Here is a 22,287-nt window from a genome sequence, read left to right on the forward strand (position 1 = left end):
CTTTAGGGATGTGCCACAGGCATCCTTTGCCTCTGTCTCACCTGTTAGAAGGCAACAGTAGGCAGGAAACATGTTCTTTTTTTGTGTTTTCAGTAGTGGCTTCATGTAATGATGTTTAGGAAGAAGTTTAATAAAGGCCAAGGGCTGTGTGCTGGAGCAGATGGAATCGTGGCCATGCTGGTCATGTACAGGTTTTGAGGCAAAACTCAGGAAACCCTGTGACCAGCCAGCATGGGAGGGGGATGGAGAAGAAAAATGAACATTTTGGGAACAGAAATGTCTCCTGGGTGCAGAGCAGCCTCAGGGACCAGTGTTCTACAGCCCATCGAGGTTGGATTCTGGGCAGGGGTTGCAAATCCGTGTCCCAGTGTTTTCCCTTGGCACAAAGACGTGATGGGTTGCAGCTTGGCCGATGCATGGTGGCCAAGCATGCTGCTGACAGAGCAAAGCTGTGTGACTACTAATAGTAAATCATAAGCAGATTTAGGGTCTTGTCACCTCTCTCCTGGAAGAGGCAAGTCTTGTTTTGTCTTTCTGGGAAAGGACAAGGCTTGTTCTGGGAACGGACAAGCAGCTGATGGGTCAGCACATCCCTCTGCTGCCAGTGCCCAGCTGATCAGTCCTTACTGGTTTGTGTGTGTGAGGGGCTGGACAGGGACCTCACGGAATGGACAGGGGTGCTCTCCTGGGAAGCTGCATCAGGGGCCTGGCAGGCACAGAGAGGCTGTTGGAGTTATCCATGGGATGGCCATGCTGGAAGAGGCATCTCTCCGTAGTATCTCCTGCACCTCCCATAGCTGTGGAATGGTTTCCCATAAGGGTACAGTGGGACCTCCTGCCATTGGGGTTTTATTGTCTCTTTTGCTGTTTGATGGTGCCTCAGTTGTCTCGTTGGACCAAGGAGAGTAAAAATGTGTCCCATGTTTGTGGAGGAGGAGAGCAAGCTTTGGACAGGCAGTAGCATTTGGAAATCCCATAGATTTGTTCTTGTGAAAGCTCTGATTTATGGGAGTTTGTTCTAGTTTCGATCCATCAATGAAGGTAAGTTAAAGGTCATCAAGTCTAAAATGAGTTTACAGTCAGTTCTTGGCTAGTCAGCATCTCCAGTGAGCCGAGGTATATCCATAACCTCCCCTCCACGAGAATGCTCCCGCCTGGCTTTGGCACTTGGACTAGCACTGAATTACAAACCCTCCCACGTGATGGATGCTGGAAATATTTAATGTATAATTTACTGCTTGCAGGCTGAGAGTGCCAAAGGGTCTGATGGACGCAGCCTGGGACCGTGCCAGTGATCCAGGATGAGCACAGGGAGATGGATGCAGTGTGGTACCACATCTGTGTGATCTGGATTGGGCACAGGGAGGTCGATCTCAGCTCTGTGGATAATGGAGGAAAAACCAGCCCTGAAAGCCAACCCGTGCTGCTAAACTGTAACTGCAGGGTTTGGAGTCTGTTCCCTTCTTGTTGGAGAAGTCTTGCTCTGCTGAGGCTCAGATGGATGGGAGTGACCTTCAGGAATAGCTGTGCTAATGTTTATTTTATCAGGACCCAGCTCCGAAGCAGTGGAGCTGCTGGTTATTTTTAACCCAGGCGCTGAGCAGCTGGACGCCTGGCTCAGCAGAGCCCAGTAACAAATGCTCTAAAGAGGGGCCGTGCATCATTGCTGGGCTGAGGAATGTTCCTGACAGGGAAGGCAGAGCTGGTTCGTGCTGTTAACTCTTTCAGGATTCCTTGGGGCTCCATGTGCTCTTGGCACTGGTGTTTGGGGGGGTTGGTGCTGCCAGAGTTGGGGGCTGGCATGGCCTCCACCCCTTGCCCTGAATGCAGGAGGAGAGAACCCCCATTCCTTTCTCTCCTGGAGCTCTTGCCCTGTCCCCATGCCACCGGGTGGGTGCTCTGCCCCTTGGGAAAGCTGCTTGGGCAACTCCTCATCCCTCCCTGTGCCAGACCCCACCTCCCCACCTCTGTCCCTACTCTACCCCACAAGAGTCCCAGCCTCCAGCTGCCTTTTTGGGTTATGTTTCAGAAAAGCAGGACAGGGAGATGTGGTGGTTAAAGTTCCAAAGGGTAAGGGGAGATGGATCATGTGGTTCTCCTGGGGAGTTTTCTTGAAAGGCTTTATTGGCCAAACAATCTGCTGCTGCACGTGAGGCCTGGGCTCTGCTGTGCCCACTCCAGTTCCATGCTGGGAGCAGGAGCCGGGGCTGGGGCTGAGATGGGTTCTTGGCCTCCCATGGGGAAAGCAGAGCCAGGGTTTGGGGAGTTCTGGCCATGCTTGGGGGGAAGCAGCAGCTGTGTCTGGAGCACTGCACATGGAGATTTTATCTCATCCTAAAGATAAACAGAAAGGGAATTCAGAGAACGGGCTGTCCTTGGTGGGAAACGCTCCCAGCTGCCCATCCAGCCTGAGTCATGGCCGGGATGGGAGACAGCACAATGTCAGGGTGACTGGGACCAGCCAGTGTGAGCGGGGTCCTCCTGTCCCACAGACTGTCCCCCTGGGCCTGTGCATCCCCTGGGGCTGCAGTGACTGTGGGACCCTGTCGGACACCACCATCTCTCTGATGGTTTTCATGGTATTTGTTTGTAAGAGAATGGAGGCTCCTGTTTGTGGGGAGCGTGTGGGAGGGCCCTTCTGGTATGGAAAGTGGTTTACCTTCAGTGAAGCCTTGACCCTGGTTCCAGGCGTGACACTAATCCCCACTCTCCTCCCGCATCCCTGTGCGGGATCCAGCTGCCCCTTCACCTGCCCCATGCTGGGTGGACAGCTCTGCCCAGAGCCTGGGTGTGCAAGACCTGTTGGTTTGATCACTTTTAGTGTTCTCTCTCCAGTTCTCTGTGCATGGTATGGAACCATTCCTGACAGGGGAGAAGTTACCTGGGAAGGTGCCTTGGGGGCTGAGCGCAGACCACCCTGAGAACACCAGACCAGGCTGATTTGGGGCACAGGGGTTGGCCAATGTGAGGCCAGTGTGGCTGCAGTGCCTGCCATGGCAATGACCCCCCCACCTGCATACTGGGCTGGGAGAATTCACCTCCCACCCACATGGATGCTGGGCAAGGAGTTGCTGGGTCCTGCTGTGGGGAGAGGAAGTACAAGAAGAGCCAGGTCTGGCTTTTAAAGTGAAAAATAGAGTTTTTATTCAGTGCTTGCATAGTTGATTCATATCAAGGTAATGTCCCATCCCTCCCTGCAGCATCTGCAGTGCCAGGACAGTTATTGAAGCCAATGCCCGGCTGTACCCAAGCAGGTTATTTGCAGTATTTATTTAGATTTGTTTTATAGGTATATGGTGCATAGACATCTTTGTGCTCACAGTACAAAATCTCTCTCTATGGAGCTGCAGTCAGAGGATGGCGACGGCGGGGGCTGGAGGGGTCGTTCTGCTGCTGCCTCTATGGAAATGGGCTCTGTGTGCCAGGGCTGCCAGCACGGCACAGAGGAGGGGGCTGGCACGGGGGTCCCGGTGTGCCCAGTGCTGGGGGACAGGCAGGACAAGGATGTTCCACCCCACAGGGTGAGAGAACAGTGGTGAAGTGAGCGACTGCCACAGCAGCCTGCAGACCCCAGCAGCCCCTTTGTCGTGTCCATGCCCTCAGGGAGGAGCATGGCATCACTGCCACTGTGCCGGGGTCAGGCTGGGCTCTGGCTGTCATCCTTCTGGGGCCATCTTGGGCTAAAGCGGGTGGGGGGCCAGCGAGGCAGGGTTTCCACAGCTGGAGGGCCACGGTAGCTGCTCACATGGGCTGGGGTGCGATGATGACGTTGCGGTAGCTTTTCACCCCCGTCAACTGGTCACTCTCAAAGTCCACCATCAGCTTCTGCAGCCCCGACAGCCGCGGCATCAGATCCATCCGGAATTTGGCCTCCGCCTGCGGCTCCAGCGGCTCCTCACTGTGGGAGGGCAGGGAGTCATTGTGGCCCTTGTCCGAGCCCCTTGTCACCCTCCCAGGGCCCACGGTGCCGCAGGCCCCTGGTAAGCAGGGACCCTGTGGGGTGGCCCAACCCCTTCCCCAGTGAGGTGTGGGCTAGGGATGCTCTGAACAGGGACCAGCATAGCCCTGGCTCCTGCTGTGCCCCATGACTGCCCTCCCTGGGGGCTCCAGACACAAAAATCCACCCCATTCCCAACATCCCAGCCAGGTGAAGCAGGAAAAGCTCTTACAGCTCCTTGACAAAGTGCCCGTCGGTGAGGCCGGTGCCCTCCACCATGAACACGCAGCCATTCAGGGGCACCGCGAGGGGGTTCACCAGGCTGATCTCTGCCACCAGCTTCCGATTCTGCATCGGCTCTCCTAAAATCTGCAAGCAGAAAAGGTTGGACCCCAAGCACCACTGATCCTGGGAGCCATGGTGCTCCCCCTGCCTTGGGGCTGAGGCAGGACCTTAGGAGGATGCAGGTCCCAGGGGATGCAGCCCTGCTCAGTTAAGCTCAGTGAAGCAGGACCTGCTGCCCAAGTCCCAGGGGCAACCCCCCAGATGATCACAGCAACTCATTCCCCTCAGACCTGCCTGGGATGGGACATTGGACCCTTACCCTGATCTTGATCTTTGGATTCTCAACATAAATATCCCTGACAGCCACGAGGATGTCGCCTGTCTGGTGATCATTCAGGAGAGCCACCACCTTGATGAGGTTGTCCTGGGTCAGTTTGTCCCTGTACTCTTCGTACAGGATGCGCAGGGGCACCCTCTTCTCTGGAAGGGGAAGCAGAGAGGGGTCAACACCCACAGCAGCTCCAGCCCAGAACCCACAGTCCTGCACTGACACCCGGCTGCTGCTGGCATGGTTTGGGCTCCCCAGGAGCTTCTCCATGTGCCTTTCAAGGACAGGGGAACTGGGGTTCCTGCAGGGCTGGGGCTCCAATACTGAGTGCCAGAAGGGACGTTCAGGGTGTGGGGATGGGAAGGAGCCATGTCCCACAGCAAGGCTCCAGGGTCACACCTGCACCAGGGGTCCAGAGTGTCAGCCCTTGGCAGCCAATGTGGGCACTGGGAGGCAGCCTCGGCCCTGGCAGCTGCCCTCACCCAGCCCTCAGTGTTGTTTATCTGAAAGTCCTTCAGGGATGGGGCTGTCCAGGGGGAAGGACAGGGAAGGAGGCTGAAGGCAACCAGTGGCAGAGTTGCCTGGAACAAGGAGCCCAGAGTAGCTGTGACCATGAGAAATGAAGCCTGGCATTCCCAAGGCAGGATTTGAAGTGCCATAGCAACAGCTGCAGCTGTGGGGAGAGGAAGAAGCTTGGCTTCCTGCGCTGGCACAAAATGCTGGGGTGCCCTAAAGGATGCAGTCTGGGAAGTCCTGAGGTCTATATTCTGAGGCAGGAGCCGAGGGTAGAAGTTTCAGGAACTTGTAATTAATGTTTCAGAGAAAATGATGATGGATTAACTTTTGGACAGGAATGTTAAGTACCCCAAAGGCCACAGGGCTCCTCTAGTAGGGTGAGCACATGTCCCCACTCCCCCATCCAGCCCTGCAAAAGGTGCCAAGTACCTGCTAGTGCTTCTGCCAGCATGAGCAGAGGCACATCCCTCTCCCCTCCGTGGTGGCAAGAGCCAGCACATTCCTCATGCCTGTGAAGCAGCTCAACACCTGGCAGAGTGCCAAGCTCTTCGTTTTAGAGGACCAGTGAGGAGCAGGGCTCAGTGTAGGGTAAACATTTGGCTGTTCCAGGACAGCAGATGTGTGGACTTTCCAAACCCTGAAGGGTCTCTGGCAAACTCACATAGACCCAAACTTGTGCTTAACGACCAGATGGTGACGTTCACGTGTGGCAGGGGTGAGGGAGGTTTGGGGGCCGTGCCAGGACAGCTCTGTAGTCGAATGCCCACCCAGGGAGACACCAAGAACTTCAGCACTGCTGGCCAGCAAACTCAGTGCTTCTCACTTCCTCCAGCCTGGGACCATGCCCTCAGGGCTGATCCGGGCCAGTCCTGCTTTCCCTGATGTGGGAAGATCCTACCAGAGAGCCCAGCCTAGCCCAAAGACTGTGGGAAAGCAGTAGGGGTGCAGACCAGTGCCATGGAGTGCCTGGGGATGGCAGCCTGGGTGTGCCCAGCTCGCTCCCTTGGCATGACAGCTCCAGCAGTAGTGGTTTGTCCAGCTCCAAATGCATTTCCAGCTTCTTCCTGAGCAATTTCCTCATCCTCTCATAAAGATTAAAAATCCATAGTGGTCGTTAACTAAGGAGGATGTCCCCACCGAGCAGCTGAACACAGACTGACCTGACCCCGGTCCTGGTGAAGCAACCCCTTCACCACCAGTGGGTCTCTTACCTGCCCTGGGCTCAATGTCGATGTCAGCTGGCTCCGTGAGGCCGCACAGGGGCCCGACGGTGCCGTTGTGGCTGGTGGCGCGGGCGCACAGCGTCACCCTGCAGACACGCTCCTCATCTGTGTTGTTGCTGACGACGGCAAAGACATCGAAGTCGCTGCCCTTGTTTGCACCCTCTGACACCTTGATCCTGAGGTGCAGCCCCTCATCCTCCTCCCCGATGGACTTCTTCTGATGCTCTGCCTTCTCAAACACCGCCCGCTCCTCCTCAGACCCTGCGGTGCACAAAATCCCTGTGATTCCCTGGAGTATGGGGAGGGCCTGGTCTGGGCTGTTCTGCCCTGAGCCCTTAAGCCCTCCTGCTGTGGTTGTTTCCCAGCAGCGACATCCCTCCCTGCACATCTCTGCCCCTGAAACCCTCCATACCCTCTGGGTATTTGTAGTTGTGGGTGATGTCCTCCCGGCTGTCCCTGCCTACGCTCTTGGTGCTGATGTACTTCCCCACATCTGAGGATCGGATGCTCTGCTTCTCCATCCCGTCGCCCTGCACCACCCAGTACACCACGTCGGCGTTCACCTCCGCAAAGATGAAGGGGATGTCGTACTTGAGCTGCATGTCACCCTCTTTGATGGCTTTGACGGGGGCTGGCCCGCAGCAGTAAACTCCTGCATGGAGTAGAGCCACTGTCACCACCCCAGGGTTCAGCCACAAGGGGTGGCTGTGGTGGGGAGACCCAGCGCTGTCAGGGTGTGAGGTGGATGGAGCTTCTGTGTGGAGCAGGTTGTACCTTCACTCTTCTCCTGGGGCGTCGGGTCCAGCGCCTGCCACCCATCATAGCCAGCTGCCAGGTCTGGACGGGCCATCCATGACTCCACCCAGCAGTGGAAGTTCCTGCAAGGGAAACCAGGAGGTAGAAGTCTCAGCCTCCCCCAGCACCTGCCAGGCTCTGGAGAAGGGGCAGAAGTAGCCCAGGGGTGGCAGACTGGGGTCCTGCCATGCCACTCACCAGATCTTGTCCCAGGACGATCTCTCCTGCTCCCCCTTCTCATTGACGTAGCGGTCAATGGTCAGGTTGGCATTTGTGTCATGGGCTGAGTTGTAGTTGGTCACCACCCGGCTGGGGACTCCCAGGCACCTCATGACTGCGGGGAGCAGGGCAGGGTGAGATGGGCCCAGGTTTGCACCACTCCCATCCCACAGACCCACGTTTGAACAGCTCCTGCCCTTCCCTTTGCCTGCCAAAGGGGTGCAACCCCTTTGAGGAGTGATCCCCAGGAGAAGCCAGTGCACAGGCAAGCTGGGTGGCACCTGGCTCTGACAGCCTGACGGGTTTGATATTGCAGCAAAAAAAAAGGCACAAAAAGTGTCTGTGAGAGCTTTAGAGGTAGTGTGGGCAGCCGTGCTGAACCCCAGATTTCATCTCCCAGCTGTCTTTCACTGCACAGGGAGCTCCCCAGGGAGCAGGGAGGCAGTTACAGTGCTTCAAAGGAAGGCTATAAACTCTGCGAGTCGCTGGAAATCCACTTTAGTTTTCTGCTATTTCTCTCCTCTAAAGAGGGTCTCGTCTGTCTGTGACACATCAATGCTCTCGCAGGCAGAGTTTTTCTTGGGGCAAAGCTGCATGAGCGTATGTGAATGTTTCCCAGCAGCTGCCCGTCAGGAATTGTTCTCTTCTTTTTCCCCTGTCTGACTGCCCTGGTGGCCATGACATTATTTTGATCTCAGTGGATTCATGACTTTATTGCAAACTTGGCCTTAAAGCCACTTCCCTCACCCCAGCCTGCCCCAGTCCCTCCCTTGCTGCCTGGCCAGGGAGGCAGTGCTGAGTTTAAAAAATTTCTATTATTTTTTCCCTCTATTTCCTGACAAACTAGAGCAACAGAGAGCTAATTGCAGAGGAATCATTGCAGGCTGATTGCACCTCTTCCCTCTGGATGCAGCACCAGGAGTGGATGGAGGGTAGGGGCTGGGGTGGGAGACTGGGGGGGAGATGGGTGACCCTGTCCTGTGGGGAAGGGGAGACCAGAGGCATCTGCTCTCACCAGTGCACGCCACAGCAGCAAAGACCCAGCACTGGCCATACTTGACAGGCTGGCACCCAAATTTCTTCCACCTCTTGAGAATATCCACACTCCCAATCCAGGCCATGGGGCTCATCCCATCCTCGTAGCGGTTGTCCCACCGCCCAAACAGCACCCCCCGGTCCTCGTCATTACAGTTTACCTGTGGCAGGAGAAAAGGGGAAGGATGGAGGGGCAGGAACAGGCGGGGGAAGGAGAGAGAGAGCCTTTGCCCCATTCACATGCCCTGTCACCCACATTAGCATCCTGTATCCATGCAAGACCTCCATGGGATGCAGGTGGACATGGTGCTAATTAGGGATGAATTTTAGAAACACATCCTCCTGCCTGGGAATTTGGGAGTGATTACCCAAAGCCGCTCCTGGAACGCTCTGTGCCCACCCCTGCTATTTGTTTCCTCTGGAAAGGCTCTTATACATATAGGAGCAGTAACAGGGAAAGGATGTAAAGGGGACAGGAAACACCCCAGAGAAGGAAAATGGTGTTAACTGGGGGGGAGGGGGTGTGACAAATGCTGTCTGTCACAGCTGTAGCTGGGGGGCGTTTGCACCCCAGGGAATGTGGGGTGCTGGGGCCACCCTGCCTGGTGCACCCCAGACTCACCATGGCGCTCACCACCCTGCCAATGTACACGGGGTCATTGCGGCGGGAGCAATCCCGGTTCTGGTCCCTCAGGTGTTTGGGGTTTATGTCCAGCATGTTGAGGCAGATGTCTAAGATCTCATCCTCGAACTGGTGGAGAGCAGGGAGAAAAGGTTGTGTGAGGTCCCCACAGGGGCTCTGCCACCTCTGTCCTCCCTCTCTGGCTCAGGGATGTCCCTGCCAGCAGAACACGCTGGGTATGGGGGTCACACCTCCTCAGGGTCCCCTCCCCCGCCAGCATCCGCTGAGTGACGTCCCCACTGTCCCCACTCAGCCTGTGAAGCCCCTGGGTGACCTCCTGCCTACATACTGTAGCTTCCTGTAACCGCACGGGGGTCAGGGCATGGACCTGACCTCCGGGAAAACCTATTTCCCATCACAGCTGAGTCACAGCTCTTCCTTGAACTGAGGCGCTGGTCCTGTGGAGGCCGCGGGCACCCCCACTCCCGCAGGCACTCAGCCCTTTGCTCGGGAGGGCGGCTGAGCAACCCCTGTGCCCCGGGGACTGCTGCTCGGGGTGTGGGCGCTGCCTTATCGGCACCCCTGGCACAGTGCCCGGGGATGCTTTATCAGACACGGGCTCCTGGCACAGCAGGGCCACCCCGATTAGGAACACATGGCCATGGGGCCCCCAGGAGCCATGGGGAAACACTCCCCTTGCCTTGCCACACCTTTAATTCAGCACATTCCCTCTCGAAAATGGGATTCCAGTTTCTTTGACCCAGGGCTGGCCTCCAGGGTGCTGACAGCATTTGGGGAGCATGTCTGTGAGGGGCACACACGTGGCACCAGTCCCTGTGTCCTGCAGCACCAGAGCTGCACGGCCTGGATCAGCCAGGGGTCCCAAGGGTCCCGGGAGGCCTTGCCCACTCACCTGGCCAAAGTTCCATGGGATGGAGAAGATGTAATCACAGGTACCCTGGTAGATAAGCCCGTGCTGGGACAGGACATACTCACGTCGCTCGTTCTCGTCACGCATGAAAACGGTGTCCTCTGTGGGAACAGCAAGTGATGAGGACAGGGTTCTGCCCTGCACATACAGCTTCCTGACCCCCTCCCTGTGGATGGATCCGGTGGGAAATGAGGCACCAGGGGCTGGAACTACTCATGCCTTAAACAGCTGCTGGGGAATTTCAGCCCAGGTTGATTAGAGTGGATGGGAAAACTGCAGCGGGTTTGTGGCTTGCTTTTCATTCTTTCTCATGTCTCTGTCTTTCCTCCCTTTTATTTAATGGAGATGGATGTTTCCTCAGGAGGGGAGACCTCCCTGGGGGTGCAGTGAGCAGTGGGAGTGGGCGTGCTGGCTCAGCACAGCCAAAGCCATTTCATTTGCAGCAGCTACCGCTGTGGAAATCAACATTTACTGGAAATGTTTGCAGAAGGAAACCCCACACGTCCACCCCCAGTGCTCAGCACAGCCCTGGTTGAGCAGAGCTTCCTATGGCCCCTTATCTCTGCAGATCCAGCATGGGACGTTTCAGATCCAGGAAACCAGCCAGTCCAGGAGCAGGGGAAGGACAAGGAGAGAGGAAAATCCCAGGGCTGTTAAACCTTACAGCACTGAGCCAAACCTCCCCTCTGGGTCTGGCTGCCCAAATTTCACCTGGACAGTGATACCCCTGTCAATGAGTCCATAGCTGGGTGCCTGGGTGAGGATGGGTGGGAATGGGCCAGGTGGGGGCAATTAGGGACAACTGGGGGCAAGTAGGGGCATTTAGAGGCTTTTCCCCTGTCCCCTGCCTGCCCAGGAGCTGGCACCAGGGACTGCCCAGGGCTTTACACCAGCACCACAGTGATGGGCACCACAGTGGTGGGGGCAGCCTGGACAGGGCATTGGGTGTTTGGGGTGGTGGCAAAGGCACTGTGTGTGTTGTAGGGTGAGGATGGTGCTCTTGGCCCTGACCTATTGCAGGGATTGTGTGGAGATGGAAGAAAAGGGAGGGTTTCTGCTTAGATCTGAGCTCAGAACAGGGCTTAGGACACCTGGGATCTGCAGTGGAATGAGACCTGTGGGGGTGATGCTTGGGGAGCATCTTGTGTTTGCCTGAACCTTGGGATCCCTGGACTCAGAGAGGTGAAAGCCCACCTGGGTGCCAGGGGTTGAAGAGCAGGACAAAGTCCCCAATTTGGAAGCTGGAGCCCTGGTAGTCAGTGCAGGTCTCCAGGGTCATGCTGTAGCGGCCGATGCAGGCGTTGGGTGGGGAGCAGAGGGAGACAGAAAGGGACTCCCCGTCCTGCTGCTGGATCACGGCGCTCCAGCACGATTCCTCCGGGCAGTCAGTCATGACAAAGTGGAAGCTGGTTCCTGATGTCTCATTGGGGCACGGCCCTGTCAAGAAGGAGTAGGTCAGTTCTCCCATTGCTCCAGGGCCCCTGGAAGCCCCCTGCCATGGAGGCTGCACCAAGGGGACCTGCTCCAAGCCCCCCTCCCCTGTGGCAGCTGCCTGGATCTTGGCTGTCACAGTCTGGGAACATTCACCCTGTGGTTTGTCAGGTACTGAGGGCCCTGCTGAGGGAAGCTCAGACACATCTCTCACTGTTTGGGAAGGGACAGATTCGCCCTGTGAGCATCCCTGGGCCAGCAGAGCACAGGGGGTGCTTGCCCTGGTGGTCACCCCAGAGCCAGGTGTCTGTTCTCAACTGCACCCGCTCCTGCCTCTCCTCTGAGCAGAGCTGTTGAGTCCCTGTACCCACACAGCCCGGTTCTGCCACAGCCCACGGCATGGGGGCTGGCAGACCCCCGCCACGAACCCCAGACCCCCGTCACTGGGTGCCCCAGGACGTGTGTGCAGCCTCAGGCGTTGCTGCAAACATCCCATGACTAGGGATGACCTCAGTGGCCAAAGCGCCGAGCCTGGGACAGTGTGATTCTGGCTGGCCCCTCCAAGCTGCAGCCATGGCCAAGCCACCTGCACCGAGCCAGCTCCAGACCCGCTCCCCGGAGCGGTGACGCCCAGCCCGGCCGCGCAGCTCCCTGGCCATGCAGTGCCTGGCCGGCAGCCGAGGCAGCGGTGCCACTGCTGTCCACTCACCCGGCCGGAGCACAGCCCCGGCTGGTTCCCCACCAGCCCGCGCCCACAGCGTGGGCGGGACGCCAGGCCAGTCACCAAAAATACTCGTGAACTCATGGAAGTGACACAGTTTCTCCTCCCGGGGAGGCTGGGGCTGAGCTCACGGTGTCCTTTCGGCAAGAGCCAGCCTGGGGCTGCTGTAGGAGCCTGCCCCCCTCCTCCTCCTCCTCCTGCCTCCACAGCCCACATCATCCCCCTGGACTCCGGCACCTGAATGGGGCTCTGCCAACACGGCTACTGCAAAAACACAGCTCTGTTTTCACTCTATTCTTCCTCCCCTCTTTCTTGTGGGAGGCGGCACATGACCTCTGTAGCTTTGTTGTCCCAGGATGGGGGGACAGGTCTGGCAGTCCTTGCCTTGCCAGGTCCTGCCCCAGTGAGGAATGTGCTGGGGCCGGTGGGGTGGCACTGCCTCGTGCCTCTGCGAGCAGCAAAGCACCTTTGCCCCCTTTCTGCAAGCGCTGGCGCTGGGCTCCAGCCCAGAGGAGCCTCTGCCAGCCTGTGCCTTGGCCTGGGAGGCTGTGCCTGTGGCTACTCCCCCTGCAAAACCAGCCCGGGACTGCCTGGCTGTAGCATGGCCTGGAGAAGCCCGGGGGTGGGAGTGGGTGGGCAGCCCCCATGGGGCTGCTAGGGCACCGAGGGGGCTGCTGGTTTAGGGTGAAGCTGGGAGGTGCTGGGTTTTGTTTTGTCACCAGAGCTTTTGGGATGGAAAAAGGAGAGTTTTACTCTACGAGGAAACTTGGGTGCAGTTTTACTTTGAATTCTGGCTGGGTTGACTCAGCATGGTGCCTCAGCCCCAAAATAGCGCCTGCCTGAGAAATAGTTTCCTCTCACTTTGCTCTGAGCTGGCGGGCCCGAGCCCCTGCCCGGCGGCTGCACCCAGCCCTGGCTGTGACAGCCACAGCCCAGCCCTGGCCTGGCTCAGGGGGCTGTGCTGGGGAAGCTCCATGGGAACATTTCCTTTCTCCAGTGTTCATGTTTCCTGAGCAAACCTCGCTCTGGGGATGTCTGAGGGGCAGCAGGGCTGGGTGTAAAGCCCATCAGCAGAAATTCTGTGATACCCCTGCCTGAAAAGATACACTTTGCTGACGTTTCTCAGAGGGGCAGGAGGGGTGGGCAGGATCCTGGCCGCAGCCAAGGTACTTGCTGGTGAGCTGGAAGCTCTGGCATGCCCTGAGTCTGGCTCGACCGTGGGAGGAGGATGGGGAGGAAGTGATGATGCTGGTGGCTTCTTGTTTTATTTTTTTATCACTTCTCTTCCACTCTCATTAAGGAGATGAGTTTCTACCTCTTTTTCTGGTTCTGATATAAAAGCTGTGCACAGCGCCAGCCTCTGCCAGGCAGGAAACAGGGACTGTGTGACACGGGGCAGGTGCCGTGGTGCAGCCCCCGTGGGAGCACAGGTGAGCCCTGCGGCAGGGGCAGAGCGTGGTGACACCTACACAGCCCTCCCTCGCGACACAAACGTGGCGGCACTCACCTGTCGCGACGTTGAAGGCGAGTTTGTCCACGCCCTCCTCGTAGCCGCGGCCCGAGAAGCGCAGGGTGATGGTGAAGGGCTGCCCCCGCCGCACCACCAGCACCTTGCAGCCCATGTCCGCCGTCCGGTGCTCCTGCCCGTTGCGGTCGCAGTGCAGGTCCCATGTCTCCAGCACCAGCTCTGCAAAGGCAGCGGCACGTACAGCTCTGACCCTGGGACACGCCACGCAGCCCCGACACTTGGGAAGGAGGGGTGGCTGTCGCCCACCCCGAGCCCTGGGTTGGGACCTCGGAGAGGGGTCTGAGCCTACCCACCCACACTGCCCTGTGCTTCCAGATGTCTCTGGCAGAGCATCTTTCCAGGAGGGCACTGTGACTGTGCCACACTCTGAGCATCCCTCAGGAGCGCTCTGAGGGCTGGGCTCCCATCATGTGCTGTGAGAGGGGCACAGCTTTGGCAGCCGAGCTCGCAGCGACTTTTTGCCCTCCTGACCCAGCGCTGTGCTGTGTTGTGCCATGGAGCTGCCTCTGTGGTATCACATGTGCTGCCAGAGCTGTGCTGGGCCTGTGTCTCACAGCACCCAGCACTGGAGCAAAGTCCAGAGCTCAGCTCTGCTCTCAGGGGGCCTTTCACTGGCTTTCACTTTGCTGTCGGTGTGCCCCCACCCCAAGCATGCGCTGCTGACTGAGCCCAGGAAGGTCCAGGACGGTCCTGTGCCTCAGCCAGGCCTCCAGCAGCTTTACTGTGCTGCAGCTGCTGACAAATTGGTGAGAGCAAGTGTAGATTCGGTGACAGAGGGTGTCTGATGCCCTGGACATGTGCAGGCTGCTCTGCTCTGCTCACAGCCCAGGCAGGGCTGTGTGCTGGAGCACCAGCAGCCACGTCCCCACTGCCCCAGGCGCTGTGCTGGAGCAATGAGATGTCGTTCATCATCACTTGAGGCCACTGACCCCTGACTGCTCTGTGGTGACGTATTAATCACCAGAATAAGAAAAAGCATTCTGTGCAGGAGAGCACACAGCAAGCTCAGCGCCAGCGAGGGACTGGGTAGATCAACGGGCAATATTCAGTTTGCTGCCCTATGCCATGGCTCTCCCTGGCCATGCCCTTCCCAGTACCAGCTCTGGCAGTCACCAAGCCCTCCTTGGACCAGTGCCAAATAGGAACAGCAGCCCATGAACTCACCATTCCCAAAGCTAAATGAAAACACTGCTCCTGGCTCTCTGGGCAAGGTGACTCTGCAGTATGGGCCCAGTGGAGGGCAGTGGGATTGTCACTGTCCCCACCACGATGTAAGAGCTGCTCAAACCGTCCATAACTAAGGGCAAGGTCCCTGCAGCCAGTCCATGGGAACTGTGAAGTGGGGACAGAGCACAGACAAGCCCTCCCCCTCACTGCCTCTCCCTCTGTGAGCAGCACAGCCCTGTGCTACAGAACACGGACTGCACAAGTGGAATCACATGGTTAACATGGAACTAAACTTGCTGACAATAAACATGTTCAGAGAACAGGACTAGAGCTCCTCCTTGTCCCAGTCACCCTGGGGTGTTCATCCTCAGCAGATTTAGCAAAAAGCAGATTTCTCAAAGCACAAGTGCCTCTACCCAAACCAATGGGTGCCAAGAGATGGGTGGGAAGGGTGCTGAGGGGCTGCAAGTGGTAGCAGGATCCTGAGCACCCAGGAGCAGGAGCTGCCCAGTGTGCTCGGGACAAGAGGACACAGTGTTAAGCTGTGCCAGGGGAAGTTTAGGCTGGACATTAGGAAAAAATTCTTCACAGAAAGAGTGATTGGGCATTGAAATGGGCTGCCCAGGGAGATGGTGGAGCCACCGTCCCTGGAGGTATTTAAAAAAAGACTGGATGTGGCACTTAGTGCCAGGGTCTAGTTGACAAGGTGGTGTTAGGTCGTAGGTTGGACTTAATGCTCTCAAAGGTCTTTTCCAACCTAGTTAATTCTGTGATTCTGTAGCGGTTCAGCTTGTGTCTGGGTCAGTGTCTGACCCGAGGGACCTGCGTTGGTATTGCTACAGCAGTGCTGGGAGCCAGGACAGCCTGCGGCACTGTGGCACAGCAGAGCAGAGTGATGCCGTCTCACCCAGAAGGCTGCGTGCCCGTGGGAATCACACGGACCCACTTCCTGGGACTTTGGGGGCAGCTGTGTGGGAACTGAGGGCTGTCTCTACCCTGACGAGCCAAGCGTGCAGGATTCCCGAAGCCCAGAAGCTCTTTCTCTGCCTGAGCCTCCTGAAATCCCCTCACCCTGCCAGGACGTGGGCACACGCTCCCGGCCCAGTTGTCCACCCTCCTCTACCGGGAAAGCTTTAAATAGCACCAAACTTCATTCTGCGGGTACTGGCGACACCCAGCCCGGGGGAGAGTCGGGAGGGAAGGGCACAACCATGCCCCGCACGGACCCTGCTAGGCTTTTTATCGCCGTCCCGCTTTAGTCTCTTTCCCGTTCCGCATCGCCCTTGACTTCGGCTGAGGCTCAGGGACCGGCTCTAGCCCCAGGCGAGCAGGGAGCGGCGCGGGGGCACCAAGCGCCGGCTGGGGCGGGGATGCGGCCGGTCGGGACTCCCCGCGGAGCGGGACCGAGCCCGGCACCTGCGGGGGTTCGCTCCGCGGTCCTACCTTCGGCCATGGTGCCGGCGCTGGGCGGTGCGGGTGCTGCCGGCGCCGCCGCTGGTGCACGTCCTGGTACCTGTCCCGGTTCCGCTGGCAGTGCTGTCGGTGCCGATGCCGGTCCTTGTCGCGGTCCGGATGCCGGGGGAGCTGCCCCTCACCACCCGCTGTCCGGCCCCACCGCCCGTCCCATTTATCCCGCCCGCCCCCCGCGCACCCACCCCTCTCCCCCCCACCCCCCCCCCGCGGCCGGGCCGGCGGAGGGAAGAAAGGAAAAACAGTTTCGAGGAAACGGGCGGGTTTAGGTCCCACCTATTGAAAACAACCACCAAAAAAAGAAAAAAGAAAAAGAAAAAAAAGGAAAAGCAGCAGGCCCCCGCGCCCCCCGGGTTGGCCCCACCCGAGTCTCCCGGGACCCCACAGCCCCGGGGTAGGAGATGACCGCGCTGCCGATCAAGAGGAGGGGTGAACAAGGGGGCCGGAGGGGGGCTGCGTGGCTTCCAGCAAAGTGCCAGGACTCGGGACTGTTTTCTCCTTATAAAGTTCTCTCCCTACTCTGGCTGCGTCCCCATCCTGGCCAGTCCTGGTGGGATGTGATTGTTGGGAATCGCATCCCCTTCCCGTAGCTGCATCCCTGAGAGATGGAATCTGGAGGGAAAATGTGTTGAAAACTTTGCTGCTGGACAGCAGATGTGTTGGAAACAGCACTGGTTGCTCTGGGACATGGAAGCGTGCACAAAGCAGTGACCAGCACATTCCCTGGAAGTCCCTGCCCCACACGCTGGCCATCCCTCTCCTGCCTGGGGGTCCCTGCCTCAGGGTCTTGACAATGGTACTACCTGGGCCTGCCTGGCCTGTCCCGGCCCTCCCCGTGTGTCCTAAGGGTCACCCAACACACTAGAGAGCACCTATGAGGGACAGAGGGCTGAAACCCCACACCTCCATGGGCTCTTGGGGTTTGGGAGTGCACTGGTACCTCAGCAGCAGCATGGCTTGTTATGAACAAAACCTTGAGACATTTCTGGAATAACTTTGTTCAGTTACTGGTTTTTCTTCGTGTGAGTTAAGCTGCCCAGGACCAGGACCCAGGATGGGGGGGGGGGGGGTGTTCCTGGTGGAGCCCTGAACTGACCCTCCTTGTTTGGCCCTTGGATGGGTGCAGGATGCTGCAGCCTGGGCACTGGGAACCCTCCTCAGCCTGACAGGTGCCCTTCTGCTCCCCCACACCCCTCAGCTGCTTCCCCTCCCAGGTGTGGTGACTGGTGCATCACTCCAGGGCTGTTGTGGGCAATGGGACCCCCTTGTGGATGGTGCTGTCCTGTAAGATGGTTGGGATCCATCACCCTGTGTGATGAAAATGACACTGTCTTCCTCTTCCCAGACCACTTGGTCTTTGTGGGCAGCACTGGGTCGAGTTGCTCCCATGGATGCAAGGAGGGGTCAGTGGGGCAAGGGTCCCATGGGCTGCCCATGTCTCTGAGTGTCAGGGCCACAGGAATTGCTGTCCACTGCCAGGCTGCTGTGATGCCTGGGGAGGGCTGGTGGCCATGGGAGCTCCCAGCTGGTTTCACCTGCCTTGAGCTGGCCTTGCTCCCAAGGCTGCTTCCTGGGCACAGGAACCTCTGCCACTGGTGTTGGCAGGTGCCAGTCTTTCTGGGCTCGTGCTGCAGGGTGCTGGGTTAGACTCTGCCTGCACAAGCCCGCTCTTCCTCCTGTACCCGGTGTGAACTCTGGATGCCCTCTGAAGCAGAGGTGCGTGCTCTGTATGTGTTGTTTGCTTGAGTTAATGTGTGACAAACAGTCAAAGGAGTACCATTGGCAGTGGAGGAATTGGGAACGGCCATTTCTCCCTCAGCTTGGAAGCACAAGCAGTTTGTTGCCGTGGGGGGTGTCAGGGTGTGTGGGATGTGTGGGACTGGGCAAGCTGGGGTGTCTGGTGCTGGGCAGGCTGTTAGGACTATCTTCTGTCTGGTTTCCTGGCCAAGCACAGAGCAGGAACGACTCACAGTACCTGTCCCTGCTCTGGCATCTCGGGCAGAAGTGGCAGGAGACAAGTGCCTGGCTGCCCCCTGGGGCTGTCTCCCAGGGCTATCCCTCCGGCTCTGTCCACTCAGGGTTGTCCCTCAGGGGCTATCCAGGGAGCCCTGGGCTTGATCCCAGCACCCCGCCAAGAGGAAACCTCCCTTGTTTCCAGCTTTAGTGCCCACTTCACTCACCACCTTGTATCACGGAGGCATCTGTCTGCCCAGGCATTGGAAAATGCTGCCCATGGTAGGCCGGCCACAGCGCTGGTGTTATTTTTACTCTCCTTGCTCAGACAAGGTTGCATTAAGAGGGTGTTTGCACTGCTGAAGCCCAGAATAACTCCTCATTTGCTCAAGGTGTTCAGTGCAGGACTGCGACGTTCCTCGCCCCCGCCCCGCTCCTGGAGCTGCTTCAAAGCGTCCCGGCAGTGCCGGTCCCTGAAGTGCCGGTCCCTGCCGTGCGTCCCGCACAGACAGAGCCGCTGTTTGCGCTGCTGGGTGTGTGCCGGGGCGGCTGCAGCCCCTCCACTGCTCGCACATCCTGACTCAGTCCCTTGTGTAGGCAGATAAACAACCCGTGAAAAGGGGCAGTGTCTGCTCTGAGTCGCCCTGTTAAGTCGTCAATCGACTCAGGAGCTCTGCCCATCTCCTGCGGTGCTTCCCGCCCCGGGTATTCCCCAAACTCAGCCCTCAGCCGAGCCGCCGCTCCGGCAGCCCCCCGAGGCCGGGGCATCTTGTGTGCTCCTCGGTGGCGAGCCCGGCATCATCCCGGGGTGGGGGTCTGTAGGGGACCCTGCAGGGATCTGACTTCAGGACTGTGTTTTATGCACATGATGACAGGGCCAGCGGGGAGCTTTGGGGGCTGTGTGTGGGCATCGTGGCATGCAAGATGCAGCAACTACCCCTCTCACACCTCTGATCTGTGAGCACGGAAAAGAACTTCCCAAAGCTGGGACGAAAGACCTGTAGCTGCTCCATATGTGGTCTGTGGAGCCAAGGGGCTTGGCAACAGCTGCAGATAAGGGTCCATGAGGGCACACAGGCTGGGGTGAGGGAGGATGGGGTTGGTGATGGCAGCACGGACAGTTTGGGCCAGGTGAGCTGCTGGCTTGGTGACAGCATCACTTCTGGTTTGGGGCTTTCGTTGCCACAGGCAGCTCCGGCACTGGCCCAGCGGCTGAGCAAGACGGGCTCAGCGCAGCGCGGGGCTCCCGAGCTGGTGGGGTTTGGAGCCGGCATAAAGGGGGGCTTGTTCCCAGCTGTGGGCAGCTGCCTGCCAGGCCAAGCAGTGCAGGGAATGGGCAGCCTTTCCTTTGGGAGGAGAAGTGGCTTTTTAAGGAAAAGCAGATTGTTTTTCCACCTGGTCCCCAGGCAGGCATGGTGTGCTCCGGTGTCGCAGCCACAGGGCAGACAGAGCCCGTGGAGTTGAGGCGTCCGCTGCTCACAGGGCAGGGGGAGGGATGTGCGGTGGTGTCGGACGCTGTCCCGGGCTCTGGCTCCCAGCTCACGGCACAGGCTGAGCCAGAGGCTGTTCCCAAAAAATGCAGAGCCTGAACCAGCATGGCCTGGAGGGAGCAGCCAGCAGCTGATAACCAGCTTCTCTTGGGAGTCCTGGTGCAAGGCACCCCCTCCCGCTTCTGGAGGGTGGTCAGGAGGAATTCATTATATAACTGTCTTTGTCTTTAGGTGGAGTCTGTATTTTTATTTAAAAGAAATGAGAGAAAAAACCCTCCCGAAAGACTCCGCGTTTATTGGGTCTGCAAGCACAGTGGGGGCAGGAAGGCTGGGGGCTTCCTTGGCAAGGCTCCCAAGCAAGCCCCTGGGAGGTGGGTCCTGTGTTGGACAGCAGCAATGCATGCACGGGAGGTGGATTCTTCATCTGTGCCAAGCCTCTCCTTCCTGGTGGTCCCAGGATGGCCACAAGGCCAGTCCCACTGTGGCAGGGTCCCAGAGCACTTGAGAGTGGGCTGCAGGATGGGCTCATGTCCAGTGCCAGGACAGTCACGAGCCAAACAAAATGTTTTGCAAACTGATCTGGCTGTACCTGGTGCAAACTGAATTCCAGCCTCTGGCTGTCATTTCCCAGAAGTTTGTTGGAAGTCCCCCAGCTCTCCCTCCCGAGGGCGCCTCTTCCCCCCAGGGCACCGCTCCCCAGTAATCCTTCACCACCTTCATAGCTTGCAGGCTCCAACGGGTCTGCAGGGGGAAACCAGAAGGGTCTATGCTCCCCAGTTGGTAAACAGAGTGTTTGTGCTCCTCCATGAGTGCACATGTCCAGATTTAATGCCTGAAGCTGGGTGATTCCCCGAGCGCTAACACATGAGCCATACCTGTCCCTCATGGAGGCCACCTGCACCTCACTGTCCTGTCATCATCTTCCCAGGGTGGGTGTCTGCAGGGCCCCTGAGCAAGCACTGGCAAAGGCATTTTCCATCCATCCCTTGGGATGCAGCACAGCTGAGATTTTGGAAAGCAGCTCGGTTGGCCTTTCCCTGGCCAGCTCAGATGGAGTTATGTCCAGCCCTTGGAGCTCTACCCTTTGGCGTTACCCTTCACCCTTCCTGTTTTCCTCTGCTATCACTGGTTTCTTTGGCTTTCCATTTCTTATGGCTATCCTGCAGCTCCCCAGAGCACCAGTAACCTCAGCTCAGTGATGGGCAAGATCTCCACTTGCTCTGCCAGAGCAGGTGCTTGGAGATGATGAAGCTTCTCTGGGACACCTCTGCTTGCAGCCATGTCCCAAAGCCAGACAGAGCTGGTGTCCTTGTCCCACAGCTCAGCTCTTTTTGCACCCAGAACTGCCTCTGTGTTTACCTGCTGAAGCCAGACCCACTGCCCTGGCTGTCACCCAGGAGGACAAACCCAGGCATGACAGCGTTCCCAGTGTGGCACAGACCAAACCCCCAGCCTGTGCTTCTGAACTGCCATGGCTGTTTGAGGCTGAACCTCAGTGCCTGGGGCTGCCAGGACAGGAATGGGCCTGTGGTGGCTCTGCTGGCACCAGGGCTGCTGGGGGGCCCATCTGGGGGGCTTTGCAGTTTCCCACATGCTGTTGTCACTACATCTCTGCCTTGCCACCCATTTCCCACACCTCCTCCTTGACTGGGACAGGGCACAGCTGTGGCAGTGTCTGGGAGCGTGGGAGCCCCAGTGCTTCTTGCTCTTCCTCTTTTTGTCCTCTTCCCTCTGTCTTGTCATGACTGAACCCAGTGACCTTCCAGCCCCTGCAATTTGTAGGGCAGAGCTTGATGGGAATCTGGTGGTGAGGAGGAGGAGGAAGGAGAAGAGTGCAGTGGCTGTCTCAGGTCAGATCCCCCTGCTCTGCACCAGCCCACACACTGTCTGCTCTGATGGAGCAGGGCTCAGGAACCACAGGGGGAATGGCTGCCCCGGGAACTGCCATGGGGAAGAGAAGGTCATTCCCTGGGGCTGGGATCTGTGCCTGATCCACGGGCACTCCATTTCTCTGGGCTGGTTTGGTTGTCTGCTGCATCCAACATTTTGGACCTTTTTTCCTTTGGAAAAAAGTATTTCCTGGGGTCTTGTGGGAGCTTCCCTCTGGGGCTGGGCTGACTCCAGTGCTCTGCGCCCTGGCACTACCAGACCCCGAGCAGCCCACACTGCTGGACACCCACCAGCCCACACTGCTGGATCCCTGTCAGCCCCTGACATACGATTTTGCCATTTCATGAGGGAAAGGAGACATTGATTAACTCCTGTACTTGCCTTTCTGGAAAGGTTATGGCTTAATTGGTCAAACTTGGGAGTCATGAATCATGTGCTGAAGGATCAGCAGAGATAAGAAAATTTTTGCAGAACGTTGCAGAACACTTTTTGGTAGGAGGGAAGGAGGGATCCAGGTGTGCCCACCCAGCTGTGGGGGCTGATGGCTCTCCAGTGCACAGGACTCTTCCAGGGAAACCATTCACCCTCCAGACACGGGCCGGAAATTCCCCTTTCTGTTATCAGTTAAACTCAGGATTTGCAAAATATCCTTTTTTATTTTACTTATGGAAAAAGAAAACAACAGGAAAGTCATTGTTTGCTTTATTCAGAAGAATAGTAATTCCATCTGGTTTGAAAAATGACTC

General features: G+C 57.9%; 1 protein-coding gene across 1 annotated transcript; it reads right to left on the reverse strand.

Annotated features, from left to right (window-relative positions):
- Positions 1–3,140: 3,140 nt before the first annotated feature.
- Positions 3,141–16,323, reverse strand: TGM2 (transglutaminase 2). The gene is made up of 13 exons (XM_082292905.1): positions 16,182–16,323; positions 13,551–13,730; positions 11,086–11,328; positions 9,874–9,992; positions 8,961–9,089; positions 8,319–8,499; positions 7,283–7,418; positions 7,064–7,167; positions 6,702–6,941; positions 6,278–6,550; positions 4,542–4,702; positions 4,170–4,306; positions 3,141–3,898 (listed from the first exon to the last, which is right to left on the reverse strand). Exons 1-13 carry the CDS (start codon positions 16,189–16,191, stop codon positions 3,742–3,744), a joined length of 2,070 nt encoding a protein of 689 aa, XP_082149031.1. The 5' UTR covers positions 16,192–16,323; the 3' UTR covers positions 3,141–3,741.
- Positions 16,324–22,287: the final 5,964 nt, after the last annotated feature.

The sequence above is a fragment of the Coloeus monedula genome, assembly GCF_965178545.1.
Source record: "Coloeus monedula genome assembly, chromosome: 17".
Lineage (NCBI taxonomy): Eukaryota > Metazoa > Chordata > Aves > Passeriformes > Corvidae > Coloeus > Coloeus monedula.